General features: G+C 39.9%; 1 protein-coding gene across 2 annotated transcripts; it reads left to right on the top strand.

Moving 5' to 3' along the window:
• The first annotated feature begins 2,074 nt into the window (after positions 1-2,074).
• Positions 2,075-23,619, top strand: LOC115043579 (RNA-binding motif, single-stranded-interacting protein 2-like). 2 transcript variants are annotated; one of them, XM_029502168.1, is made up of 14 exons: positions 2,075-2,196; positions 11,845-12,011; positions 16,488-16,546; positions 16,971-17,062; positions 19,853-20,010; positions 20,160-20,239; positions 20,367-20,476; positions 20,679-20,722; positions 20,924-21,017; positions 21,179-21,229; positions 21,391-21,501; positions 21,660-21,740; positions 22,785-22,872; positions 23,404-23,619. In XM_029502168.1, the coding sequence occupies exons 1-13, from the start codon at positions 2,125-2,127 to the stop codon at positions 22,863-22,865; spliced, it is 1,200 nt and encodes a 399-aa protein (XP_029358028.1). In that variant the 5' UTR covers positions 2,075-2,124; the 3' UTR covers positions 22,866-22,872; positions 23,404-23,619. The 2 variants fall into 2 exon arrangements, with proteins under 2 accessions (XP_029358028.1, XP_029358029.1); XM_029502169.1 differs by lacking the exon at positions 21,660-21,740.
• Positions 23,620-24,818: the final 1,199 nt, after the last annotated feature.

Genomic DNA, 24,818 nt, shown 5'->3' on the forward strand with positions numbered 1-24,818 from the left:
TCTCTGACCATTTCTGGGCCAGTAACTTTGTAGTGGGCTGCATCTACCAACTGGCTCCCTCCAACTGCAGGCTCCAGAATTTTTGATAATGCATCAGTGTTGTGTTGCATAATTAATGACAAAATAAAAATAGAGGAAATTCATTACATTGGAAAAGGCAATGTGATAACCAGCAGCTACAGTCAAAAGCAAGGAAGCACAAACCAAACTGTGCAACAAGATTCCTGATCATCACCTTTTCCTGTTCATTAGATAAGACCCCGCTAAGTCCAAACTACAGAATTACTTCACTTGGTTTGCTGTACATAAATAGTTTTCTCCACACTCAGGTCTCAGCCTGAATATAAAATATTTCACTTTTTTTTTATTAAAACTCAAACTTTTATAAAACTCTTAAAAGGCTGGAAAGGTTTTTGTAGCAGTTTTAGTTGCATTGTAAAGTTACTGATGAGGTAGTGACAAAGGAAGTGGTAGAGATGAAGGAAAACCTTAATAATGATATGGTCCCTTTATTGCCCCTGTGGTTTTGTAGCATAAATTATAAAAAGTGGTGGACCATCTTATCTTTTCTGTTATAGGAACATTTTGTCATTGACTCGCAACATAGAAAAAAAGTAGAAAAATGTAGAAAAATAACCCTTTTTTAAAGGAATGAAACATTTAAAAACTTCACAAATTTTCCTTATCCACAGCATGTACTGCCATCCACTCTGTGCACACTCAGAAGCCTTGTGTGAAGTCTAAACTTTACCATTAAAATAGGTGATTTATTACAGAAGAGACAGAAGAGATAAGACCCAGATATCCAAAATATATCTTGACTATTAAAATAAGTATTTGTAAAGCTTTAACAAAGTTAAGCTGAGAAATAAATACAAACAAGTACAAAAAACAATGTTACACAAGCAATGAGGAGGACAACACTGGATTTCTTTTTTGCCCCACCTTCTTCAATTGGGTAGTCAGTCAGACTGCCATATCTCACCTGCTGAGATGTCTCACCGGTTTAAAAACTCTTCACTCGTTGTCCATTAAATACAAATTTGTTATTATGAAACCTTTTAAAAAAATGTAAAGGAGTGCACTGCATTATATCTCTGACCTGCTCATCCCCTATTCAACAGCCAGGTCTCTATCCTTCTCCGGTGTCAGCATGAAGACTTAAATAATAACACTCTTACTTTTTGCTGTGTGTGTGTACAATTTCTTATGCTTTTATCACTTTACTTACTTTAAGTATTTGCTTTTATTTGACCGTAAGCGTAAATCATATAATCATGTGTTTGAAACTTTGTATTTACTGAACTTGATCTGTGAATAAACTGACCTAAATTGAAAACCAGAGAAGGTAGGTGGGTTTGGTGGAGTTGTAGTATGTCCTGATCACAAATATCAAGCCATGCTATCATCTTGCATCAGCATTTCTAGCAGTACGTGCTTGGACTGATGCAGTAACACAGATAAGGATAATATGCATCTGAATTCCACAGTTCTCTGACATCATACTATTCCTCTGTTGCGATATTGTAGAAAAGCAGTGTAAAGGTCACCAGTTTGAAGTTTTGTTTTTTTTTTTTATCCCTGAAAGTTTTCCAGTTCTTAAGAAACAAATCCTCATTGCCGGAATACAAACTAATGTCATAGATACACATAGATATACACTGACTGAACAGATTTGTGGAGAAATAAGATGAAGTGAAGTTAAACAGTAACAGGATCTCCTGGTCCAAAAAAAAACAAAACAAAAAAAACACCAAAGACAACAATAACAACAACAACCAAATAATCCCCTATAATCTGATTCCACCGGCGTTTTGTCCCTACAAACACTGTTTGGAGAAGCTCCTTTTCTCCTCCATTCTTACACTTTCTCCCCTGGTGTGTGAAACAACAGTGAATTTGAACTAATCCCCCCCCCCAGCCCCCTTCTCTGGGGATCCCTGTGAGGGAGCCCTGGAGGGGGCCAGCAGCGGGGGCCAGCAGCGGGGCCCTGCCGCAGCAGCAGCAGCAGCAGCACCACTCTCAGTCTAGCAGCGGGACTCCAGGCTCTCACTTCCCCAGCTGCTGACGTCAGCTGGCAGCCTGGGCTGTGCTCGCCGCTCCGCACACAGCGCCGAGGAAAAAATGCTGCTCTCCGTGCCGCCAAGGGCAGGAATCAACCCGTACACCGGCTACAACAGCAGAAACAGCAAAAAGGTAAAAACTAAAACTCAAACTACAACACGAAAACCACGCTTTTCGGCCTCCGCTTTTCCCTCACCTCCCGTTTCGGGCTCGGTCGCCCTGCAGGGCAGCTCGTCGGCGTCTGTCGCGACAGAGAAAAGCGAAAATCGGGCAGTGACAGAGCTGCAGTGTCCTTGAGAAGACAGACTTGGCGGAGTTCACACACGGAAAAGAGGGGAAACCGGGAAACCGGCCGGGCTCCGGGGAAGGTCTGTTCGGGACGTCGGCTCACAGCTCCGACCTGTCATGTTGGACGCCTGGTGTTTTATTTTGTAGCGTTTGTGTGTGTGTGTGTGTGTGTGTGTGTGTGTGACCTACTACAGTAAGGACGTCGCTGTGGCTCTGCTCACTCGTATGTAAAAAGTCAACTTTGGGGGCTGAGAGCGGCGCGGCGGACAGCGGGACCGCCGCCTGGATGTGTGTGTGGAAGTGGGGGCAGGGACGGAGGCAGGCTCCGGGGCGGGGGTCTGAATGAATGCTCATATCTACTGTTACCTTCGCTCTTCATTGTCTCCGCTGCCGCCTAAGTTTGCAAAGTTTTGTCTTTTTTTCCCCTCTTCTCCTCGTTTCCCATTTGAAAGTGGAGTATGCCCCACCCCTAGAAAAATCCCACCAGACCATCTTGGTGACTACATTCCCGGAATTATGAATCGCGCTCTTGTGGTCACATTCACTGTTGGTATTTTCACTTTTTCACAAATATTCAATGGAAAGCCCAAAGATGAGGCAGTGTTTCACCGACAGAAGTGTGACAGGACCAAAAAAAGAGAACAACAACCACAACAAAAAAAAAAAAAAACAAACAAACAAACTGAATAAACTCATTATGGATTCATATCATTGTGAATTGAACTGAAATTTAGGATTTAGGTAGTTTGTTTTTCAAAGAAAGCTCTTGGACTTACTAATATTCCTTTTCGTAGGTGCAGTATGTTGATTTGGTCAGACTGAGGTCACATATATCATGCATCTATTTCCCTGTGGACCACTATGGCCTCTTAGTGGCGGTTAAGCTGTTTCATTACAAATGAAGAGCAGCTCCTCTTTCCTGTCTGTGCTGCTGTTTTCTCCTGAATGGCATTTTGGAAATCTTTATTGTTGTACTGTCTGTGATCTTGGGCTACGCCTGGCTGCTCTTCCTCCCAGATCTGAAGTCAACGCTTGTGCCTCTCTGAGGAGAACAGCATTGTCTTTGAGTTGTTCCTCTTATTCAGACAATCACACAGGGCATACACAGTTTATTTAAAAAAAAATCACTTTGGATTTGTATATATGTGTGTGTGTGTGTGTGTGTGTGTGTGTGTGTGTGTGCGCGTGCGCGCGCATCTTTAGTGCTTGATCATTTACTTGACATAGAACTAGATTGGACCATAATTTCTTTTTCTGTGAGGTGGATATTAAACCCACTAAACTGTCATAGCTATTTATATTTATCTCTCCAGGGTCAATGAAAAATATAAACTGTCACAGGAAGTACACACAGTATGGAAAAAATGAGGGATCAGCACTCATTCTTTTAATTTGGTCATTTTTAATTTATTTTATTGTGTAATGTAGTAAAAGGGACAACCCATGGTTACCATTCATTTTAAGTTACAAAATTAATCTTACGCTGAAGGTTACCACATTAATTAGTAGATACAAAAAAACAACAGACAGATTTTTGATCATTTAAGCCATTTTCAGGCAAAAAAAGAGGGGGGAGGGCAAATATGATCTAATATGCAATGCTCTCCTTTGTAATGAGTCATATATATTTGTGAATATGTAAGCTTTCACTTTTGCTTCAAATTAAATGTAATATTAATGAGAATGATATTCAACCATACCACCCTGGCTCTGGGAACTTGGATTTCTTTGGTTGTCATCATAATATAAATCAAGTTAGTTGTTCTTTTTACGTGTATTTAGGATTGTTCTCACCTCAGTTGGGTTTTTGGTCACAGGCTGCTTTATTTTGTACTGCTAAAGTTCACTCAGAGGTCAAGTTCCTGTGTTGTGATTTCTAACATTTCCTCCTTTTCCTTCCTCCACTCTCTCATTCTTTCTGTCTCCCGCTCATATTCTACCTGAGTCGTTAAAGCTCACAAAATAAAACTCAGAGTGTGAAATAAGCACAGCTCAGGGTGAGAAAAGGGCTGTTTGTGCATGCAAGGTGATTACAGAGTCCCGCATCCAGAAGACGTTTGGTCTCTGGTGGTATCAAAGCAGCTGCTCCTCCCCTCACTCAGCACCTCATTTCCTCCCTCAAATAAATAGAATTAATGTTCTTAAATCAAATTTGGTCGGTTTCCGTGTAAAGCTTCCTGGATGGAAAAATAACAGGAGGCGGCTTGTCGCTTCGCGAAGTATCATGCATCTCACTCAGGGCCTGGACCTGTTTTTGTACTTGTCAATCAAGTATCTGTTCTCTACCTGGCTTGAGTCTCTGGAAACTAAACATATTACATCAGGTAGAAAACACAAATTGAGATGAAAAAAAAGTGAGAACATTAGCTGGGGCATTTAGGGTGCAAAAGGGACTTTACCTTGTCCAAGGTATCATTTGTGATTCCCAATTCTTGGCCTATGCTGGTTTCTCTTTGAGCATATTTTTTACTTTGTTGAATGCTTCACTTTTTCACCTTGACACACTTGATTTTGCTTTGTAACATAAAAGCCTATGGCCAAACAGAAAATCAATTTCCTGTCTTCTCAAAGGGATTTTAGCAAACAGTATGGACCTGGATGTAAAAGTGTGGAAAATCTGTCAGGACTGACCCAACAAAACAGTACACGTTAAAAACAAATGGTTGTTGTTTTTGAATTTGAACCCTCGGTGGGACTATTATAATCATCAAAAGAAAATCAGGTGAAAAGTAGATCAAAATGTGTACTAACCCTAATCTATTTAGTTTACATGCAGTATTGCTTACGGGTTTTAATTTAAATAGATTTTTGATGAACAATTCATAGAACAAGAATTGGCTGCTGAAGAGCTAGAGAAAATTCAATTTTGTCAAATGTGAGATGGCAAGTTTTCCAAACATTATGTGGCCTTCGTTTGGTTTACCCTCCAAAGAACTGACTGTTTAGTATGATTGATCCCTGAAACTACAGTATTTACATTTTCATTTCAGAGCAAGTCAAGTATATTTTCTCATCAACTTAAACATACTGACATCCTCATAGGAATGAGCTTAGCTTAAACATGGTTTGTAGCAAGTGGGGGACAAATACATGAAAACTGCCAGTATTATTCATTCTTTCATCTTCCACCACTTATCTGTTTCACATCTGTAACACACAGAGACAGTCAGAGACCAACAACCACTCACACTCAGACCTATGGTCAGTTTAGAGTCAACAATTAACCCAAACATGCATGTGTTTGGATGGTGGGAGGAAACCAACGCAGGCACAGGAAGAACATGCAAACTGCACACAGAAAGGATCCAGGCCCAGGAACTAAACCTGCGACCTTCCAACGCGGTAACCACTGTGCCGCCATGCTCCCCCAACAATTGTTCTTTTAATAGAAATTCAACAATATTTCATGAAACCAAAACCAAACAAAAAAAAACAAAAACAAAAACAAATGAAAAAAGAACCCAGTGAAAACATTTAACATTGGACTTCACTTTATTGTTCTGAAGTTTTAACTACCAATACTCCAGCAGTGATGTTTTAAAGAACCTGCTAACAAAACTGAAGTTGATGATAGAAAGTCCTTTTAAAGCTTTAAAGTTGCTTTATCTTTAAATTTGAATTGTGCGTTGAAGTGTGTAAATACATGAAAAACCACAATGAACTGTTATCACAAACCTACTGTATGAGACCTTCCCACAACCAAATAGCTGTTAAATACAAAGATATGGCCAGAATGACAATCATGAATATTGGCGAGGATGCACAGATCTAATGTGATTTTCAAATAAAGTTTACCATCTGAGAGTTACTTTATTAATATCACTATATCAGCCTCAAAGTGGATATTTTTCTGTAACGTCAAGCTGAAGTTATTGGGGCACTAAAATTTTTAGGAGAAGTCTGAGTGATTGCTCAGAAGAATGAGTGTTTGTGAAAACACTAAATTTAATAATTGCATCTCTTATTCTATAGATGATATTTATAAGCTGTATATGCTAATACCAGTCTAATCAGAGCATCATTAATGTGGACTTTCTTTATGCCCTGTCTGTTAGATGTGTATTATGCACATCTAACAAACAAAATAACACAAGTAACAAGTAAATTTCATCATAAAATTACAGTGAGCAACTACAATTGGCAAATAGGGTCGAATTTCAGTTCCTGCTGTTGGTGTATAAGAAAGAAAGAATCGCAGCATTGAAATGGCAGTGATATAAAATAATTCTAAAAAGTATATCCAGGAAATTGTTTGTTCAGCATTTGTGGGCAAGATCGTTTTTCATAGTGAAATGTCCTGTTCAGTGTGTATCTTGGTCATAGTAACAAAAACGATCATTTAAAGGATCTGTTTCCATAAGAAAAAACAAACAACAAAACTATCCACTTACTATTGTTTCTTGACACACCTAAATATTGATATCAGCTTCCAGCATGGGACTGAATGCTTTATTTACTTCATGGTGCCAGAGCCACACGATCACGTGTCGTGTTATAAATGACATCACTGTAGTGTAATGCGTCAGTTTTACAATGATGCCTCCACTCTTCCAGTCTTGCTGTGTATGGAAGCCAAGTGGCTACACAAATTTACTTCTTCCTAGATACGTTTGTGTCATGTCCACAACAGGAAACGCGCTGCATCTGTGAAAAATTGTTGTTCAGTGTGCTGCTTTTGCAACCAGCTCTTCCATAGCATTGGCTCTATCCTCACTCGACTCTCCTGTGCAGTTACCTTTGTCCTTTTGGGCTTCTGCCAGGTATATGTTTATCTATTTCTTTGTTTAAAGTGTCAGATGTTCTGGATTGATCCTCAAATTCGGTGCCAGCTGCCTGAACTGACCAAGGTGAACAGGTAGTGAAGCAGCCAAAGCCCTTGGAGACAGCACAGCTGTTAGAAATCTCATGCTAAGTACTGCAGCGATGCCAGACACTTGGTGTGCCTCACATTTTGTTAAATCTGAGCTGAGCCCAGGGCCAGTGTTTATAGGTATCCATTTCCATGCTTCCTAACTCTTGTCACCTAACCTGGCTTGAAAGCAGCACATGAATGTGCACTTGCATTGCGCATGTGCATCAAGGTGTTATTAACTGCATTAATGGAAGGTCTGAAGACGAGTAGGTGTCTAGGAAAAGACTAAACGACAGGGTGGTTTCTAGACAGAAAGGAAGGAGGGTTCATGGATGTGTCTGGGCACGAGTTTGGTGTCGCTGTCACCTGGTTGGAATGCAGAGCTCTTCATTCAAATAGCCGTCTGATAAGATCACAGCTGAGACAGAGGATTTCCTGCTTGTCGCCATACTGCAGCTCACCACTTTATGAGACACAGTCCTCACCTCGCCCTCCACTATCTTATTGAGATCCCCTTTTTTTTTTTTTAGTCCAACAGCATGTTGATTGTACTCATAAAAAAACTGGTGACGAGATAATTTCAGGTTGATCATCGTCTTTTGCTTAAAGCTGTTTATTAATGCTCTATAATTTATTTTGTTGATGCTTCAGCTGTGAATAGTTGAGATCACATTTTTTTCATGACTCATTTTCCTTGCTGGTCCAATACCAGAGCTGACACAAAGGAGCAGCTCAGCAGTGTAATTCTATACAAGCTGGAAGCTGTGTCCACATTCAGCCAGGCTATAAATCAATGTATTAGCATGCAAGTCGGTCAGCTGGTCAGGCAGCCATGGCTCTTTCCTGCCTGAGGAGAAGACAGGCGCTCCACTAGGGAGCAGGCAGGCAGGACGTGGGAAGGCGGGCAGAACCCCCAAGAGCCAGGAAATCTGTGGAATTCTGCGGGTCAAACTGGGGTCAGCTGGAGAAGCCCCACAGGCACAGACGGAGGTAAAAACAGAGGTGGAGTCAGTCTGAAGAGGGTTGGTCTTCTTAACAGTTGTATTTCTCTAAAAAGATGCAGAAGTGAAGATTCAAACTGGTCATATGGATGATCTTTTTAAAGTCGTTCATAACATATAATAAGTGACCTGCACATTTTAAAGTAGATTTTAAAGTCATTCAGCTAAAACAACATGTAGTGTTTCAGATGGACACTTCCTGTCAGCTTCTGCGCCGTGATGAGCGCCGTGTGAGTTTACATCAAGACCGAAATATTTATAGAAGTGATTTTTATCTTTAGCTTAGCACTAAAAATATCCACAGAGATTTTCAAGCCTCTTGTCTGTGAGGCTTGTGTTTGATCAACAGTAACCTTTGGGTGTTACCCCTGTTACAAATATAGTTTTTTTTATTTTTCTTTAATCGTATCTTAATTTTTAGCATGCAAGACTTCTCACCAGAAAACCATATGTTGTTTTTCTTAGGGCTCAGGTTTCAAATACTTCTAGCTTCATGTCAGTAGTGGTAAATAACCAGGAGTGATATGTGTGTCTACTGCAACATTTGATTTTAAATTCCTGTGATTTTTTTTTTTATTTTTATTTTTTTGGTGTATATTCTCATTAATCTAGTGTTAATATTTGAGTTTGTTTATCTGTTGCAATTTGTTTCAAGCTAAATGAATCCAATTAGATCAGAGCTGCTGACCCTAACCTCTGATGGTTGACTGGTCTGGGGATGGAAAGAAATTTTGGTATTGTCTGTTGAATTGAAAAGAAATGATTGATTCTTTAATTGATGAGCCAATCAACAGGAAATTAAGAGCAAATATCCACTTTTGAATGTATTAAATGTGAGTATTTTCTTTTTATCTCTTTTCTATATCATTGATTAACCTGGGTCAGACCAATTGTCTTTAAACAACTGCTATTAAACTAGTCGAAAATTGGAAAGACAGAACAGAAACTAAGGAAATCTAACACTAAAATGGCCTGAAAAGGAATCACAAAGGCTCCACATAGTAAAGGTTCTCTACTTTAACTTGATTTCTTCAATTTTGGTGCAAAATTTTTGTATTTCAGCTGAAAGTTTTAACAAATGTCATCCTGGGATCTACTGCTTAATGAAAAACACCTGTAATTCCTAAAGCTTTAATAGTGAACGGCATTGTGTAGTAATGGTAATTGTACTTGTATGTGCGTGAGTAGCAGTACAATACTCTAATTTGCATATCAATAAAGGTAAATGTTCATGTTTCTGTAGTCACTGACCGATTATTCTCAATGACAGGTAACTCACCTTACAGATTCCTTACTCAGATCCAAGCTTCTCAAATATAATTTCCAAAAATAAATAAATGAGAGGTTCTTATGAATTTATTCTTACTTATATTAAAGCAAACATGCAGTGTTAGAGTAGTGAGTATCACTATATACATTTGTGTATGTACGTGCGCAGTGTGCATGTTTTTATGCATGAATGTTTGCATGTAATTGTAAGCCAGCGATTTAAAGGGTGTTGTTTTGATTATGTTTCTCTTGGTACATTCTGGAGCTTGACTGGGACTTGGCACTCTGGCAAGTGTTTGTGAATGGGATTATAGGTCTCTGCCGTCCTGTTGTTTCATTCACAAATTAGCCACCTCCAAAAACGTATTCATTATGAATTACTCTGTGAGAGGATATATAAATTCCTGCAGGGCAGCTTGTGCTGTATTTGCCCTGAAAAATATGTATGTTCCATGTGAACAGTTTGTAAACGGAAATGAGTAAAGAAATAAGAAATGAATTTTGATTTACTGGAGGTGGACAACAGACATATTAAAGGAAGCATTTATATGGAATAGTGCTGATTAGTAGCAACAAACAATGCAACAAATACCTTCTTGATTATGTTTTTCTTTTTTTGTCATAAATAACTTTCCTTTCTTTCCTTGCACATCCTGCTTGACATGGATGTCCCATTATTTCTCGAGTGAGAGCAATGAAAAGAAGGAAAATGAGCGTCCATTTACTTAGTTTTACTCTTTGAGCAGGTCATGTCCACATCTTAGCAAATGCATTCAAGCTTTTCAGGTAATTGCTGTGGCAGAGGAAGATAGCATTGTCCTTAGAGGAATGACCCTGTTGTTGTTGAAGTGGTTGCCATGCTGCTGGGAAAATAGAGGCTGGGGGCGGGGGCCGTCTTGGAGGGGCTCCATCCCTTATGGATGGCGTCTAATTAGTGGGATTGGTTGATGTTTTCAGTGGTCCTGGTGTGACTGGGCCTTCCTGCTGGGCATCTCTTTAATACCAGCAGTCTGATCAGTGACCCCATCCTCCCTCCTGAAATTAACCCATTGTCCCCTTGTCGCCTCAGTCCAAGCGAGACACTCCAGCCTCATGGTGTCCTGCTGAGCTCCACCAAAAAGCGGATCTGTTGTCATTACTTTACATGCAACATTTGCTTGCTGAATTAATAGGATTTAAGTCATCCTCCCTCAGCCACAACAGGGTCTGGCAACTCTGGTCTGTGGTATTGAGGTACTGCTATTTATTGCCTCAGTCTAATTTGGAAAACACCCTGTAGATCTATTCCGAGGAAGAGAGTTTTTTTTTTGGGGGGAGTTTGTGACAGGCAAAGTGATAATGAAACCACATTTGTTCCAACGTTGCTCATTCATCTGCACAGTTACACAATCCTTTGTTTCTTCAACAGGCCGATTCCCATAGTGAGATGAGCTCAGATGATACACTGGGTGTTTCGCAACAGCCTTTTGGATTACTAGTGTTGAGTCATGGGCTAGTTAACTTCCACTGTTTAGATGTTTAGAGCAAAAGAGCCTGAAGTAAGAAGTGAGGAGGAGGTTTAACAGTGGCTGAGGCAGACATCAGGTCATCATACATGGTCCCAACATGAACACGTTCCTGTGTATCATCATGTAGTAATCTTCTCTTGTTCTGCTGTTGTTATCATCCTTTTGAACTCTCCTTTGTTTTGATAAACAGACTTTGCATGTAATGTGACCTGACCTGAACTCTGTTCGTCCATCTTTGCAGTCAGCTATTTGTTAAGTGTTAACTCTAATACAGCTTGAGGAGGAAACGTCAGATAACAGAATCGAATAGAATAAAAAGAGGAACATCCAAGCTTGGACAGACTGCAATCAGTAGTATGAGCTGCTCAGTATAAGTAATTGAGAAAGAAAGCACTAGTTGTCAACATCGTATCTCTTATTTCACATTGCATGATCAGACGAGCCAAATGTTGTTCTGGGATCTTTAAATCACCACGAGATTTCATAGTTGTTCAAAAAGAAAAAAAAAAGAAGTTGCCCAACATGGAGAAAACATAAGAGGCCCCTTTTCCCTATATGGTGTAGGCAGCCAAGAGGCCCCATATTCCACTCAGACAGCAGTATTGGTGAGTGTTGATATGAGCACTGTATGATATCACTTCTCTCTCCCACATAAACCTACGTCTCATGCAGGATTCCTTACATCGCTAGACATATCACAATAAATATGCTTCTTTGAAGTTTTTTACACTTTGAATAAAAGCAGCAACGTACTTGTCCAGTCTTTGCTGATGTTTGGAAATCTCAGCTGTTTCAGAAAAATTGTTTCTGTTACATGTCCCTGCACGGAAAACTAATTGGAATGTCTCTTTTTTTACGACAGCAGGCTTATGTGTCCTCCGGCCACCAGATGGCTCCCCCCAGTCCCAACACCAACAGTAGCAGCAACAGCAGCAGCGGGGGAGGGGAACAGCTGAGTAAAACAAACCTGTATATCCGCGGCCTCCACCCGGGGACCACGGACCAAGACCTGGTCAAACTCTGCCAACCGTGAGTGGTTTGGAACCGTCCTCTTCCTCTTCTTCTCCAAAGAAAAAGCAGCACAGTAAAGTCAAATTGGGAGTCCCATTTTGAACAAGCCAGGTTGTCATTTTGTGGAAAATTATGTTCTTCACGCTCTTGCAGAGTGTTGGATGAGAAGATTGATACCACTCATGTCTGTAAAGTGGTGTGGAAATAGTTTAGATTAGCTATGTTGGAAGCAGAGGTAAATGGTCAACATGAGGAGATTCCACCAACAAAGATGTGTTTTTTTCTTGGTGAACAACAGCGGCCAACACTGATTTCCTCGTGGCTTGCTGCCACTAGCAAGTAGAGATATTGGTTGGATGGATGAACTGTAACAGTCACACACATTTTTCTAAAAAATGAAAATAGTTTTTGCCTCACAGTTTGTGTATGTATCCATATGGATACAACATGCTAATTGATGAATTTAGACACAATGATAAACAGGCTAGCTGCCCCCCTCTTCTAATCTTTATGCTAAGCTAGGCTAATATTAGCTTTAGACGGACAGGAGATGCGGCCTTTAAGTGCACTGTATCCAATGTTGAACAATTTTTAATGACAATGATAGTTCAGCCAGATAAACACAGGCCTTGAGTACAGACTCCATTGGATCAGGCACCAAACATGGCCAAACATGGGCCAAACATGGGCCAAACATCGCCAAACATGGGCCACTTTGATGAAAAAGTGGATTAGACAAGGCTTGTCCTCGATGTATAGATGATAAATGATAAAAGCCAAACAGGTTTGGCTGTTGTAGTACAGTGTATGCTCTTTAAAAGTAAGCAGTCAAAAGCCATTAATTTGTTCCAGCGTTCCAACTTTACTGCATGTTCAGAAGTTATTGGCTGAAAAAGGCCTGTTAGTATTTATTCCTTCATGCTGAAGACAGTCTGACTGTAGCTGGTTGTACATTCCAGTCCACATTTACTGGAACAAGTTGGCTTTTGCTATTTATCTTTGAAGCTAAATTGGAGAAAGAGTCATGTCGAAAGCAACCTCTCATGAGCAGATAACATCTGTGCTCTGAGGAACATTGTGCTTCATCTGTTGGACACATTAAATTAAACTTTTTAAGGCCATAATTTGATGTTCAGAAAAAGGAAGGAAGGAAGGAAAGTGGTTTGTGAATAGGAATGCTGAATTGCCACAATTATTGTCACTTTGATTAAATCTTGACAAATATAGTAACAGAAAAGATTGTCAGCAAAATGATGTAAAGGGAAATAGAGGAACAAGAGAAATTCTACAGAGTCATGAAAAAGATGAGATTGGGGTAAAGAAGGAAAGAAGGGGCCACAGAAGGGAACAGCATGTTGCCTTCTCATGTCCTGATCTAACCTTATGCTTTTGTTAGGCTGAACTGGCTCAAAAACAGTGGAGACTTACACACCCCTAAATAAATAGCCTAGTCTCCATAGTATGTTGGCTTAAAAAACACAAACACAAATAAAACCCAGTAATAAAGCACGCAGACTGGTTTTAACTGCTCTAGGTCAGGGCAATGTTTTATGTCATAGAAATAACATGTCAATTTACCATACGTCCAAAATTTCCGCGCATCATTCACAGTAACAACATGTCTCTTAGAACAAGCATTGACCATAACTAATGTAACCTGACTTGTTAATACTCTGACCGACACCACAGTGTTACGTTTGTGTTTCGTTCTCCACTTGAGGCGTTCTCACCGTATGTGGGGAAGAGTTGCAAGGACCAAACCCACAGAGCAAATATGCATGAGTCAATTCACGATCACGTTGGTGAGCAGGTGCACACGTTGTGTCTAAGCCCTTCCAATCAAACAAAATCTGAAATCTGCAGTTGGTTTGTGAAATACAGGGACCTGAGCTTAAAAGGAGGAGCCAAACAGAGAAGTTGTCTTGGCGTTCCAGAGGACTGGAGAGAGGTTGGACGCTTTAGGGGTGGGTGGGTGGGAGGGCTACCCTTCAAGGGGAAACTTAAATGAGTGGGAAAAGAGTAGCATGGCCTGCTGGGAAAGAATGTTAGACGGCCGTATATGAGTCAGATCTGTCTTTAAAATCCCTGTGGCCTTCACAGTGTGGTGGGCTGCTGTTCCGCTGCAAAGCAGATGAGGTAAGTCCAGGGTCATGCAGTCACTGCCTTCAGACCTTTGAACTCTCTGGAGTCCCAGTTAAGAAAGCAGGAAAACATGAAACGCAGCTTTTGTTTTCCTTTAACGTGCTTCTAATGAAAACCCATGCTGATCAAGAGTACTGCAGTGAATTTCAGTCTACACCTATGAGCAAATGCTCCTGAGACTTAATCTAACTGTTATCCTCATAATAACAGTAAAGGCTCTTTGTTTAGTTTATGATGATATAAACTAAGGTTTTATTACTATATTATGTTTACAGCTTTACCAGCTTGTTTTGGCTTACGAGACACCACAAGTTCATTTCAGCCAGATCCAGTATCCTATTTTCAAAATAAATCACATATTATTATTATTATTATTATTATTATTAGCATTATATATTATATATTATTAACTTTAAATGTTTGACATATTGCAAAAGCATTAACTTATATTTTCAGTCAAGCTTCTCTATTTTTTAAGGTGTGAGAAAAACACCAAAAAAGAAACTTTGCAAATAAACTTACATTTTTTTAAGTTTAAGAACCTGGGCACCAGAATAATTCAATATATTTGTACTGTACATAACAAAATTTTCATATTATTTACAACACCAAAAAATGTTGACTTTCAACTTGTCATTTCTCCAAAATGACACATCTGTTTTCCTTCCAAAAATGTTTAATCTGCAAACATCAAAGGCCAGGGAAGTAAAAACAGCTTTCAACTGTGCAGCAAAAGCACATGAGTTCAACATAAGAAAGACGTGACATATTATTTTTGATTTGTCATTGCTTGTCCATTTTGCCTTGAAGGAGTTTTAAACCGTCTTATTAGTGGAACTTTACTTGCAGTTCATCAATGAATGCTATCTCAAAACAGGAATGAAATGGCTTATACTTTGTTTCATTTGGCTAGATGTGAGTTTAAATGCTTCTATATTTATAGTCAAGATAAGGTTAATTTAAATATAACATTTAATCTGGGCTGGACTGAGTTAAATGATATCAAGCTTGTATATACATTCATGCTTAATGATGGCCTTGCAGCTGTTTAATGATAGTTAGAAACTATAAACATATCTTCTGCATAGGCCATGTGCGTATTTGGCAATAGGTGACAAATCAGGAATGTGTACAATGATTGCTGTTCAGTAACCAGGAACAGTGAGTCATACAATTATATTTTAGTTGTGTGAAATTACATGAAAGCAAATAACACAGCTATCAAGTTGAAGCCTATTTCGGCTGCTGAAGTTAGAATGTAAACTTTGCTTTTTCTATCACAGGAAAATGCATGGTCTATATGTGTATGTACATAGAAACCTGACAGGAGCTAGACCATGACATTTTAACATAAATACTTAAAATGGTGGTGTCAGTTGTTACTCTGGTCTTTGCTGTGTCCGTCTAGTCAGGTCTGAGTCATCCGGGCAGATGTCCACTGCCATGAGACGGGACTGTAGGACCCAGCAGAGTGTTGTGTTGTGAGGGTGGAAAAACAGAGCGAGGGAGAGGGATGTGGTGGGAAGGAAGGCGAACCAGAGGAGTGAAGCATCAGGTTACAGTGTACATTCCGCCCAGACACCATGTCGTCCAAACAGAGGAACACCAGCCTCCCTCATGACTGAAGCAGACAGGGACAGATCTATTATACTGTATACTGTCTCATAACACCTTTTTCCAACACCCTCCATGTTTTGCATAACACTTCTCATTTACTGCTTTTAAAGTAATTTTCAAACCATGAATGTTTTATAATGCTGTATTAATGTATTCATTGATGTTCATCTTTTAGTGAGTGGTCTTTGTTGACAGCTATGGACTGAAATAACAGGTTACCATATTACTGATTTAGTTTGAATTTAATTGCATACTGTAAGTTCCCTCGAAGGTCTATAGGCACTGCTACTGAAAATACTTTCGAGCTTCATTTGAGCCAAAAATACCAGAGAGCAGAGCTGTATTTCGTAGAGAGGTGAGCGTTTGTCTTTCAGTCTGTGTGTGTGTGTGTGTGTGTGTGCATGCGCACACTAAAGACAGGCCTAGAACAAATTGTTTCTGGCCCTGAGGTGTCGTCTCCTGTCTGTCAATAATAAGGCCAGGGAACAGAGTTACTGTACAGCCAGCAGACAAAGACAGAAGGGTGGAAACAACATAGTTTTCGGTGACAAATCTCATTGGAAAGACATGAGCTGCCAAAGGAGTAGACTATTTATTCATGTTTACACCTGTAGTCATACAGACTGAAGAATTCTGGCAGTATTGGTATGCATGTGATAGGAGGAGATTCCTGCCTTTGCCTTACAGTCATCTCATCTGTCATTGATCCTGTCCTCTATTCTTGTGCCCATGAAGGTACGGCAAGATTGTGTCGACCAAGGCCATCTTGGATAAAACCACCAACAAATGTAAAGGTAAGTTGTGTCTCCTCAACTTTCATTAATTGTTGCTTTCACTTTTGCTGTGCATTTGTTTCCGGTGTTAAGGTAGATTAGTTCATGTTAATTTGTCTTGTTGCTCACTAATTTTGCATATTTTAAATATGAAGTTACAGTCAGGAGCTGGTTAGCTTAGCCAACACCAAAACACCAGCTCTGTCCAAAGGTTAAAGGTGCCTACCAGCAACTCCAAAGATATTTACTTATTTATTTGTTTTATTTGGGGTTTTTTTTTATAAATTTTTTTGCATTTATAAAAACTTTTTGGCAAAGCAAGGTCAGCTGCATGCAACCATGCCAGCGGCCCATGATCTCCTTGTCTGACTGTCAACAAGAAAGTAAATGGGTTTTCTCCAAAAGGTCTCTTGGCTGCTTTAATATAAATGTGTCTGTTTAACAGGGTATGGCTTTGTGGACTTTGATAATCCAGCAGCAGCACAGAAAGCTGTTACAGCTCTGAAGTCCAGCGGGGTCCAGGCTCAGATGGCCAAGGTAGGAATGACCAAACTACCACTTCCTCTGCGCCACAACATGTAAACATTGGGTTCATCCAATCCTGCTCCTTAAGAGCTTCCTGCTCAACTTTGACCTTCAAAAGTCATTGCCCTTTTCTACACAGGCACACCTTCTTTCTATCTATCATGTTAAAAGATAAGCTGTTAAATGCTGTGGCTAGACTGCTACTGAGTGCCTTGTTGGCAAGTGGACAAGATAAACCTAAAGTTGTAGGCAGGCATGTTTTACTTCATTCTGTGAATCTGCAGCAATAATGAAAAGTTAAAAAGTAAAAAGTTAGGCTTCGTGCAGAGTAGACTCATTAAACCCCCCTGCTTTTCTTATCACTGTCTTTTAGTCTCTTTCTTCATCACCCTCCTCACCACCTTCTCTCTCACCTCTGTATGAAGCTCACCCTCTCCTGTTGTAGCACGTGTACTGAGCTCTTTGTCAAAGTGTCTGCAGTCAAAAAGCAGCTCTTGTCAGCCCATTAAGCTGATCCCTCTGGCTCTAAGGCTCCCCATTGAGGAACCCAGGGGAGGGTGCCACTACACCCACTGTCAATGGGACAGACATAATAGGCTGGCATTGTCCATCGTCTGGGCACAGGCCTGGAGCTGACACCAGCACTTAATACACTCCACCCCGATGTCCCTGCCCCCTCCTTCTGTCCTGCACCCAAACAGACTCACTGCAATGTAACACCGGGGTCTCCCTCAGCCTAGTCCAGGAAAACTGTAACAGATCCAGTGCAACAAAACCCTGAGTCTAAGTTCACTGCACCCCCGTATGTAAGAGTGCCACACAATCCTGTGTATTTCAATACCCATGAAGTGCAACTGGATACCAAAACCTGACTAAACCCCGAGGTGTTGATAACCAGCATATAAACTAAATATATACGGCTGCCATTAAGTTGACAGGTTACTTTAAGCCATTGAAAACAGCTCAGGGTCTGAAATCGGTCTAATGTCAAACTCTAAAGTACAGCCTCACCTGTTTGCACCTTTACCATGGCTGCTGCAGAGTGTTGTTCGCAAACACAATCAGCCACACCTTCCACCCATCATCCTCAGAGTATGCTCAGTCCCATAACAGGCCACCGCAGCCTCCCAAGCTGTTGGCCCAAAGAAACCGTGTGTACAGGCACAGGGGAACAATCGCAGAGTTATAAATAGATTCGTTCTAACTCGGGTTCAGACCTCAACTTCACATACATGTAGACAAATTGGCCAAACACATGGAGACACACCTCAACAAACATGGCTCACCTAGGGCCCAGTACAAAAGAATGCATGAAACACACAACAGTGTTTTCATATCTAAAACAGGCTAACTGTTTGCGAAAACGATTGCTGTGTGTACTGGTTGAGGTACACGTGTGAATATCAAAGGATAGCACGGGAGTTTTTGTTCCACCGTCATAAAGCAGTGGACTTTATTAGTCTTGTTTTATCTCCTCCTGCTGCGTGCTGCTGTGTTATGTAAGTGTCGTTTTGCCACACCCAGAATGACGACAATTACACAAAATAGGTTATCTTCAGGTGGCTCATTGCTTAGAATGGAGGCTAGTCTTACTGACAGTAAATCCTCAATTAAGATAGCTGTTGACACACTTTAATTGTCATGATTTCTTTTGTCAAAGTTCGATCATTTGATCACAAGTTCGAAATTGCTGGCTGACCTCTGATGTCTCCTGGGCCCCTCCCTATTGATGCTTGGACCGGAATAGTTCAAATGACTGTAACTTGAATTACATGTAATACTTCCTTTCTTGCGTGATTGAAAAGCTTTATTATTCACGGTTTTCAGTGGTATGACACTGCAGTAAGTGTGAGGTGGAAGAAGAAGGCAGCAGATTGAAAATTATGGCAATAAAAGATACTTTGATGAAAGAGAAGAGCCTCTTAATCAGTAGACACTCATCTATCCTCTTTTTTTTTTTTTTACTCTTTCCATCCTCTTTCATTACCCAAATTACGCAAGACTCCCACTGCCCTGTCCTCTTCCTTTGCTCTCTGTTTTCCCTTCCCCTCTTTTTTAGTCCAGCCTCTTTTTTCCTGGTTGCCAGGCTCCTGTTGCTCTGTGAACTCTTTAACTTCATGCCTGGCTTCCTGTCTGCTTCTGCACAGTCACTCTAAGTTTCACTTTCATCCTGCTGCCATAAAATAAGTCTTATTAATCTCCCCTCTTTAAATTACTTGCAGCTATCAAGAACTCTCCATTACACCAATATGAGTGAATTCACCTTCCCATAAAAATTCATATTTGCATGTGCCTGTACATTTAAGTGCACATGGATTTTCAAAAACCAGGTGTACCCAGCTGACGCAGTGACATGAAGGCTTGCAGGGGTGACAAATTATTCAGGGTGTCACTTAAAGTTCAGACACAGATTGCATTAAGACATTTTTATCCATATAACCAAATGTTGCTTGACATGGTGCATGAATATGATGAAGCATTAATGTGCTAAGAGCGATAGCAAGTGTTGATGGAATGACACGCTCACACTGCTGCCTACACAGAAATGTTCTGCTGTGTGAAAAAGGTTTTTGAAAAATTCCATTATCAAATGCAAATGCAATAGCAAAGATGTTGGAAAGTGTCATGCTAAAATAAATGCATTTAACTTAAAGTACTTCATGTCATCTAATGAGACCCCTGCACCAATTTATGGTGATGTTGCAATAAGACAAAAAACACTAGTTTTACATCTCCTCATTTATGGTTTAAAAAAAAAAAAGTCCTAATTATAGATTGTAAATATGGCTTCTTTTATCACAGCAACAGGAGCAGGACCCCACCAACCTCTACATCTCCAACCTGCCCGTGTCCATGGATGAGCAAGAGCTAGAGAGCATGCTCAAGTCCTTTGGCCAGGTCATTTCCACACGTATCCTAAGAGATGCCAATGGGACCAGTCGCGGTGTGGGATTCGCCAGGTCAGTTTATGGGAGCTCTGTTTAAAATTCTATTTCTTATTTCAGTGCCATTTGTGCTTTGAAATAAGTGTAATTATCCAAATCCAATGTAAACAAAACTCCACAAGAAGCATCGAATTTGACTTTTTATTATTATTATTATTTATCAGAATGGAGTCTACAGAGAAGTGTGAGGCCATAATTCAGCATTTCAACGGGAAATTCATCAAAACTCCACCAGGAGTGCCTGGTGCGTGGAATGTTTGTTTTGTATTATAGGAACCTGATATTGTTGTTGTTAGTGCCAGAGCCCAGTGTTTTTGTTCCCCATGGTGATCTCTGAATTCACGCTCTTGTTTGATCCGTTGCTTTCACAGTGCCCACAGAGCCCTTATTATGTAAGTTTGCAGACGGAGGTCAGAAGAAGCGGCAGAACCAGGGGAAGTTCCTCCAGAATGGAAGGCCCTGGGCTAGAGATGGAGACACGGTAATATGGACAGTCTTACCTCATGATCCTTCAATCTGCTGCCCTGTACTTACAAGTTTATGTTTATTGTTTTAAAATTAACGAGAGAGCATGTTTCAAAGTTTGATCACTCTCTGTGTGTGCTGGTGTGCTGTATTAGTAAAAACTGTACGGGGGTTTGAATGACCTCACCGGTTCTGAATCCTGCGTATTGTTTTCCCAGGGAGGAATGACGCTTGCCTATGACCCCACAGCCTTACAAAATGGGTGAGTGGTATGCACAGAGTGACTGAAAACATCCCAGCCCCACAGGAAAATAAGTGCAAGCTCAAACTTGTGTAAAGGAGTGTCCCCTGCTGGCCATCAGGAGAACACAGGACTGTTTTTCATGAGACTTACTGGAGGTTGTTGGCATGTAGTGTGTCTGTTCTCAGGCTCTCCTCACACTTTGCTTTGTCTGTCTGGCAGCTTCTACTCCTCACCCTACAGTCTGGCTCCAAACCGGATGATCGCTCAGACTTCCCTTTCACCCTACATGCATTCTCCTGTCTCATCCTACCAGGTGGGATATTTCTCTTTGTTTATTTAAATTTATTTCTTTTGACTTGTTTTGTTTTTTGTTGCTTTTATTGCCCTTATAGGGTGCACATAACTTAACAGACACTCAGGATGGGTCCCACTCTGCAGGAGAGTGAGTTTCATTGTGTGTTTCTCATTCTACAGGTACACAGCCCGTCCTGGATGCACCACCAGTCATACCTCATGCAGCCAGCTGTGAGTATCACTGACTCATCACTATCCTGCTTCACAAACCATTTCCCGTCCTACTGTGATTACCAAAGATTACTGTGCATTCTACACACATGTGACTGATATAGGTACTCAGTGTTTACAGCAATCATTTAGGCCTTATGTATGTTTCTGCACATTCACAGGGTACAGTTCTTACACCAACAATGGATCATGCTATGTCCATCCAGCCTGCGTCCATGATGGGTCCTCTCACCCAGCAGCTAAGCCACCTGTCTCTGGGAAGCACGGGCACAGTCAGTACCACTCACACACATACACACACACACACTCTTTCTCTCTCTCGCACACACTCACATACATAGAGAGTGCAAAAGACTGACTGTCCTTAAGTTTAGATAATCATGTTTAATACTATACACAATTTGTGTTTTCCTCTCTGCCTTCCCTACAGTATATTCCGGCCAACACAACTATGCAGGGGACCTACATCCCCCAGTACACCCCAGTGCCTCCCTCCAGTGTCCCAGTGGAGGTATGAAGCTAGCCTCAACCTCAGCTGCTTGTTGTTTGGATTAGTGAATGATCTCTGATTACAATTTCTACAGAGACGTATTTACTAAAAAAAAAAAAAAGAAGAAGAAGAAAAAACCAGACAAAGCTGCTCTCAGCATGCTAGGTCTCATTCACATGTATTTTAAGGAGTGGCAGCTGCCAGCTGAGTGAGGTGAACAGAGTTCATTTGCCCTGGGGCATTTGTGTGGCATTTTATAACAGGTAGATGCAGGTGTCATACCTTTGGTAAGTGCTGGGAAATGCACTATCAAGATATTATTGCGATTTTGTCTTTTTCATGCTTTCATGCTTTTTCCCAGCGTTAGTTTCTTGTATTTTGTTTTGCTCTCCTTGTTTATTTTTGTCTTTGTTGTTTTATAAATCCTGTATCTTTATCGTTGATTTTTTTTTTTCATTGACTTCTAAAAGATTAGTTTATATAATCATAATGGTGTCAACTTCATTAAATTGGTGCTTTGGAAGTTATTAGCAGTTTTTTTTTTTTTACTTTGATTACTTACTAAGTAAGCAATGTATTTTATCAAAGCGCAAAGTTTTTCACTACATTTTCCACAATGGTGTAACGCGGTGATGGGCAGATTTAAATTTAGTAAAGAAAGAAATTGCTCTCTTCATGTTTTTCTCATTGAGTGATGATGATGATGATGATTTTTTTCATTAATGCATTGCTATATGTTTCTGGCATATATGCACCATATAATTTTCCTCTCCCTCCCATGAATGCACTGGAAGGTCCTACACAATAAGAGTTATTTTGAGTGTGTGTTTTCCAGTTAGACCAGATAAAAATTGTATTAGTTAGACATCTCTTAGTAAATACGTCCTGTGGTATGCACTGGCTTTAGTTTAAAACACAAGGCCACACAAATGCACTGTGGTCTTAAATTTGAAGTGGAGGGCAGTGGGAAAATACAGGCTGTCTTTACCAGCATCTTCAGAACAATCCATTTAACTGGCTCACAGTCAGGAATGATGAAATGTCTAAATTGGTTGTCTTTTTCAGGAAAATGGCAGTCAACAGCAGCAGGTTGCAATGGAGGCTCCTGCAGAGCACACAAACTACTCGTACCAACACACCAAGTGAAGCTAAGGTAGGCTTGTAACATGTAATCTAACTGTAGTTGTACACTCACATTTTCACTCATCCAATACACTTAGTCTGAGTAGTTCATTTCAGTTTATGGTCAAAAACAGAGGAAATCAGAGTGATGATACATCTTCTGATTGGCTGAAATGAGTCTGAGCATCATTTTTTCATGTGCTGGACAGACACATGAAGCCTGTACTGATAGCAAAGCGAATGCCTGATAGATAATCAAAATGGAGGAAAAAACTAAAAGCTTGAAGCTGCACTAATGAACATTGTTTTTTTTATTAAAACAGTAGAACAAATGCACGGAATGTGAAAAAGGAAATTTGCTTGCAGAGCCTTTCAGCATCCTTTTAATGAAAAAGGCAACCGTATATATGTACATATAAATCTTTATAAGCAAGGTCTTATTTGTAATAAGTTCTAGTGGGAGACAAACATCCTTTAGCAGTTTTACAATTAGACAGTTAACAGATTATGTCTATAACATTAGCAGAGCCAGTGTATTAATACTGTGTTGTGTGTCCTCCAGCTCCCAGCGGGGTGGAGCCGAGGGCACGAAATGAATCCAACCAAACAGGATTCAGCTGGAAGAGATCTGTGCTCCATACGTCACCAAGCACTTGGACTTGAACATGGATAACAAAAGGAACGTGTGCGTGTGTGTGTATGTGTATGTGTATGTGTGTGTGTGTAGTTCTTTCTTTGTGTGCAAATGTGTGTATGTCTGTTTTGTGTTTTTGTTTTGTTTTGGGTTTTTTTTTTTTTTTTAAGAAAAAGGACAACACTTAACTTCATTGGACTTTTCTGCTCACATCCTCAAGAGTTGATCAACCAAAGGTGGGAATCTTCTTCAGAGAAGCTTTGATCTATTTTGATAGCTGAAAAAGGAAAAAAAACTGAAAAGAAAAACCAAAAAAAATTAAGAGAGGAAGAAAAGACACAGAGCATTATTTTTGTGCACGTAATATGACAAATTCTTATTTTTAAAAAAAGCATTCTGGATGTTTCAGAGTGATTCAAGGAAGAGTTGAAACACAATGTGTCTTTTATTTTTTGTAAAATATGCAAACTCTTATTTTTATTTTCTGATGTCTGTTGTTTGACATTCTAATTGCAGCAGCGGGGGCAAAAATTTGTACAGATTTAGAAACTTACAAACACTTTTTGCTGGTCTGTTGTGTGGAGTCATTGTGAACCATGGGAGGCAAACCGTTTAAAGCTACTTCTTCCTGTAACTGCTGCAGAGATTTCTATTCATGCATAGATGATAATAACATTGACTGTTTATAGTTTAATCAAATTCATTTTTTTATTTTAAACAATTTTTTCATAAGTGAACAAAAGACAATCAAGTATTTCTATTTATATTTGAATTATAGTTCTATTTTTTAGAGTTTTTAGCTCATTGAAACATACATTTATTGAAAAGACGTTATTTAATATTGTAGTCTGAAAAGAAAAGATGAAATGGAAATACATTAATGATGGGCTCCAATATTTGGCTCATTCAAATGATTCCTTTGTTTGTTTGGTTTTTTTTTTTTGTTTTTGTTTTTTGTTTTTTGATGGTTCGATGACTTCCACTTCAGTTCAAGTCATTTTGGCCACCATCAAAAAACAGAACAAAAAGGCACCTGTTCATGCAAACAGTCGTCCTGCTCTGTGATGATGTAACTCCAAGTTACGTCCCTGTCCATGAGAAGTGGTTTTAAGCGGTTTTGTTGTGGCAAACTTTCAGGTATCATTAAATTCATCCCCGTGTTGAAGGGATGAAGAGAACATGCTTTAGATCGGAGCAGTTAGATTACTGAGACATAATGTGTAAAAAGAACAATGCAGTTACTAAATTAAGATGTAGTTTAGCAAAAGCAATGAGGGAATTAAAATAGAAGACTCACAAAATCCCTGAAAATAATTAGTCTGAAAGGAAAGGGAGCTGTAAGT

The sequence above is a fragment of the Echeneis naucrates genome, chromosome 5, assembly GCF_900963305.1.
Source record: "Echeneis naucrates chromosome 5, fEcheNa1.1, whole genome shotgun sequence".
Taxonomy (NCBI): Eukaryota; Metazoa; Chordata; class Actinopteri; order Carangiformes; family Echeneidae; genus Echeneis; species Echeneis naucrates.

Excerpts from the sequence above, each read along its gene's own strand:
- LOC115043579 (XM_029502168.1), top strand. The coding sequence starts at position 2,125 with ATGCTGCTCTCCGTGCCGCCAAGGGCAGGAATCAACCCGTACACCGGC. Across the intron at positions 20,240-20,366 it reads AACTCCACCAGGAGTGCCTG|TGCCCACAGAGCCCTTATTA; the intron begins GTGCGTGGAATG and ends TTGCTTTCACAG. Across the intron at positions 21,502-21,659 it reads CTCTGGGAAGCACGGGCACA|TATATTCCGGCCAACACAAC; the intron begins GTCAGTACCACT and ends CCTTCCCTACAG.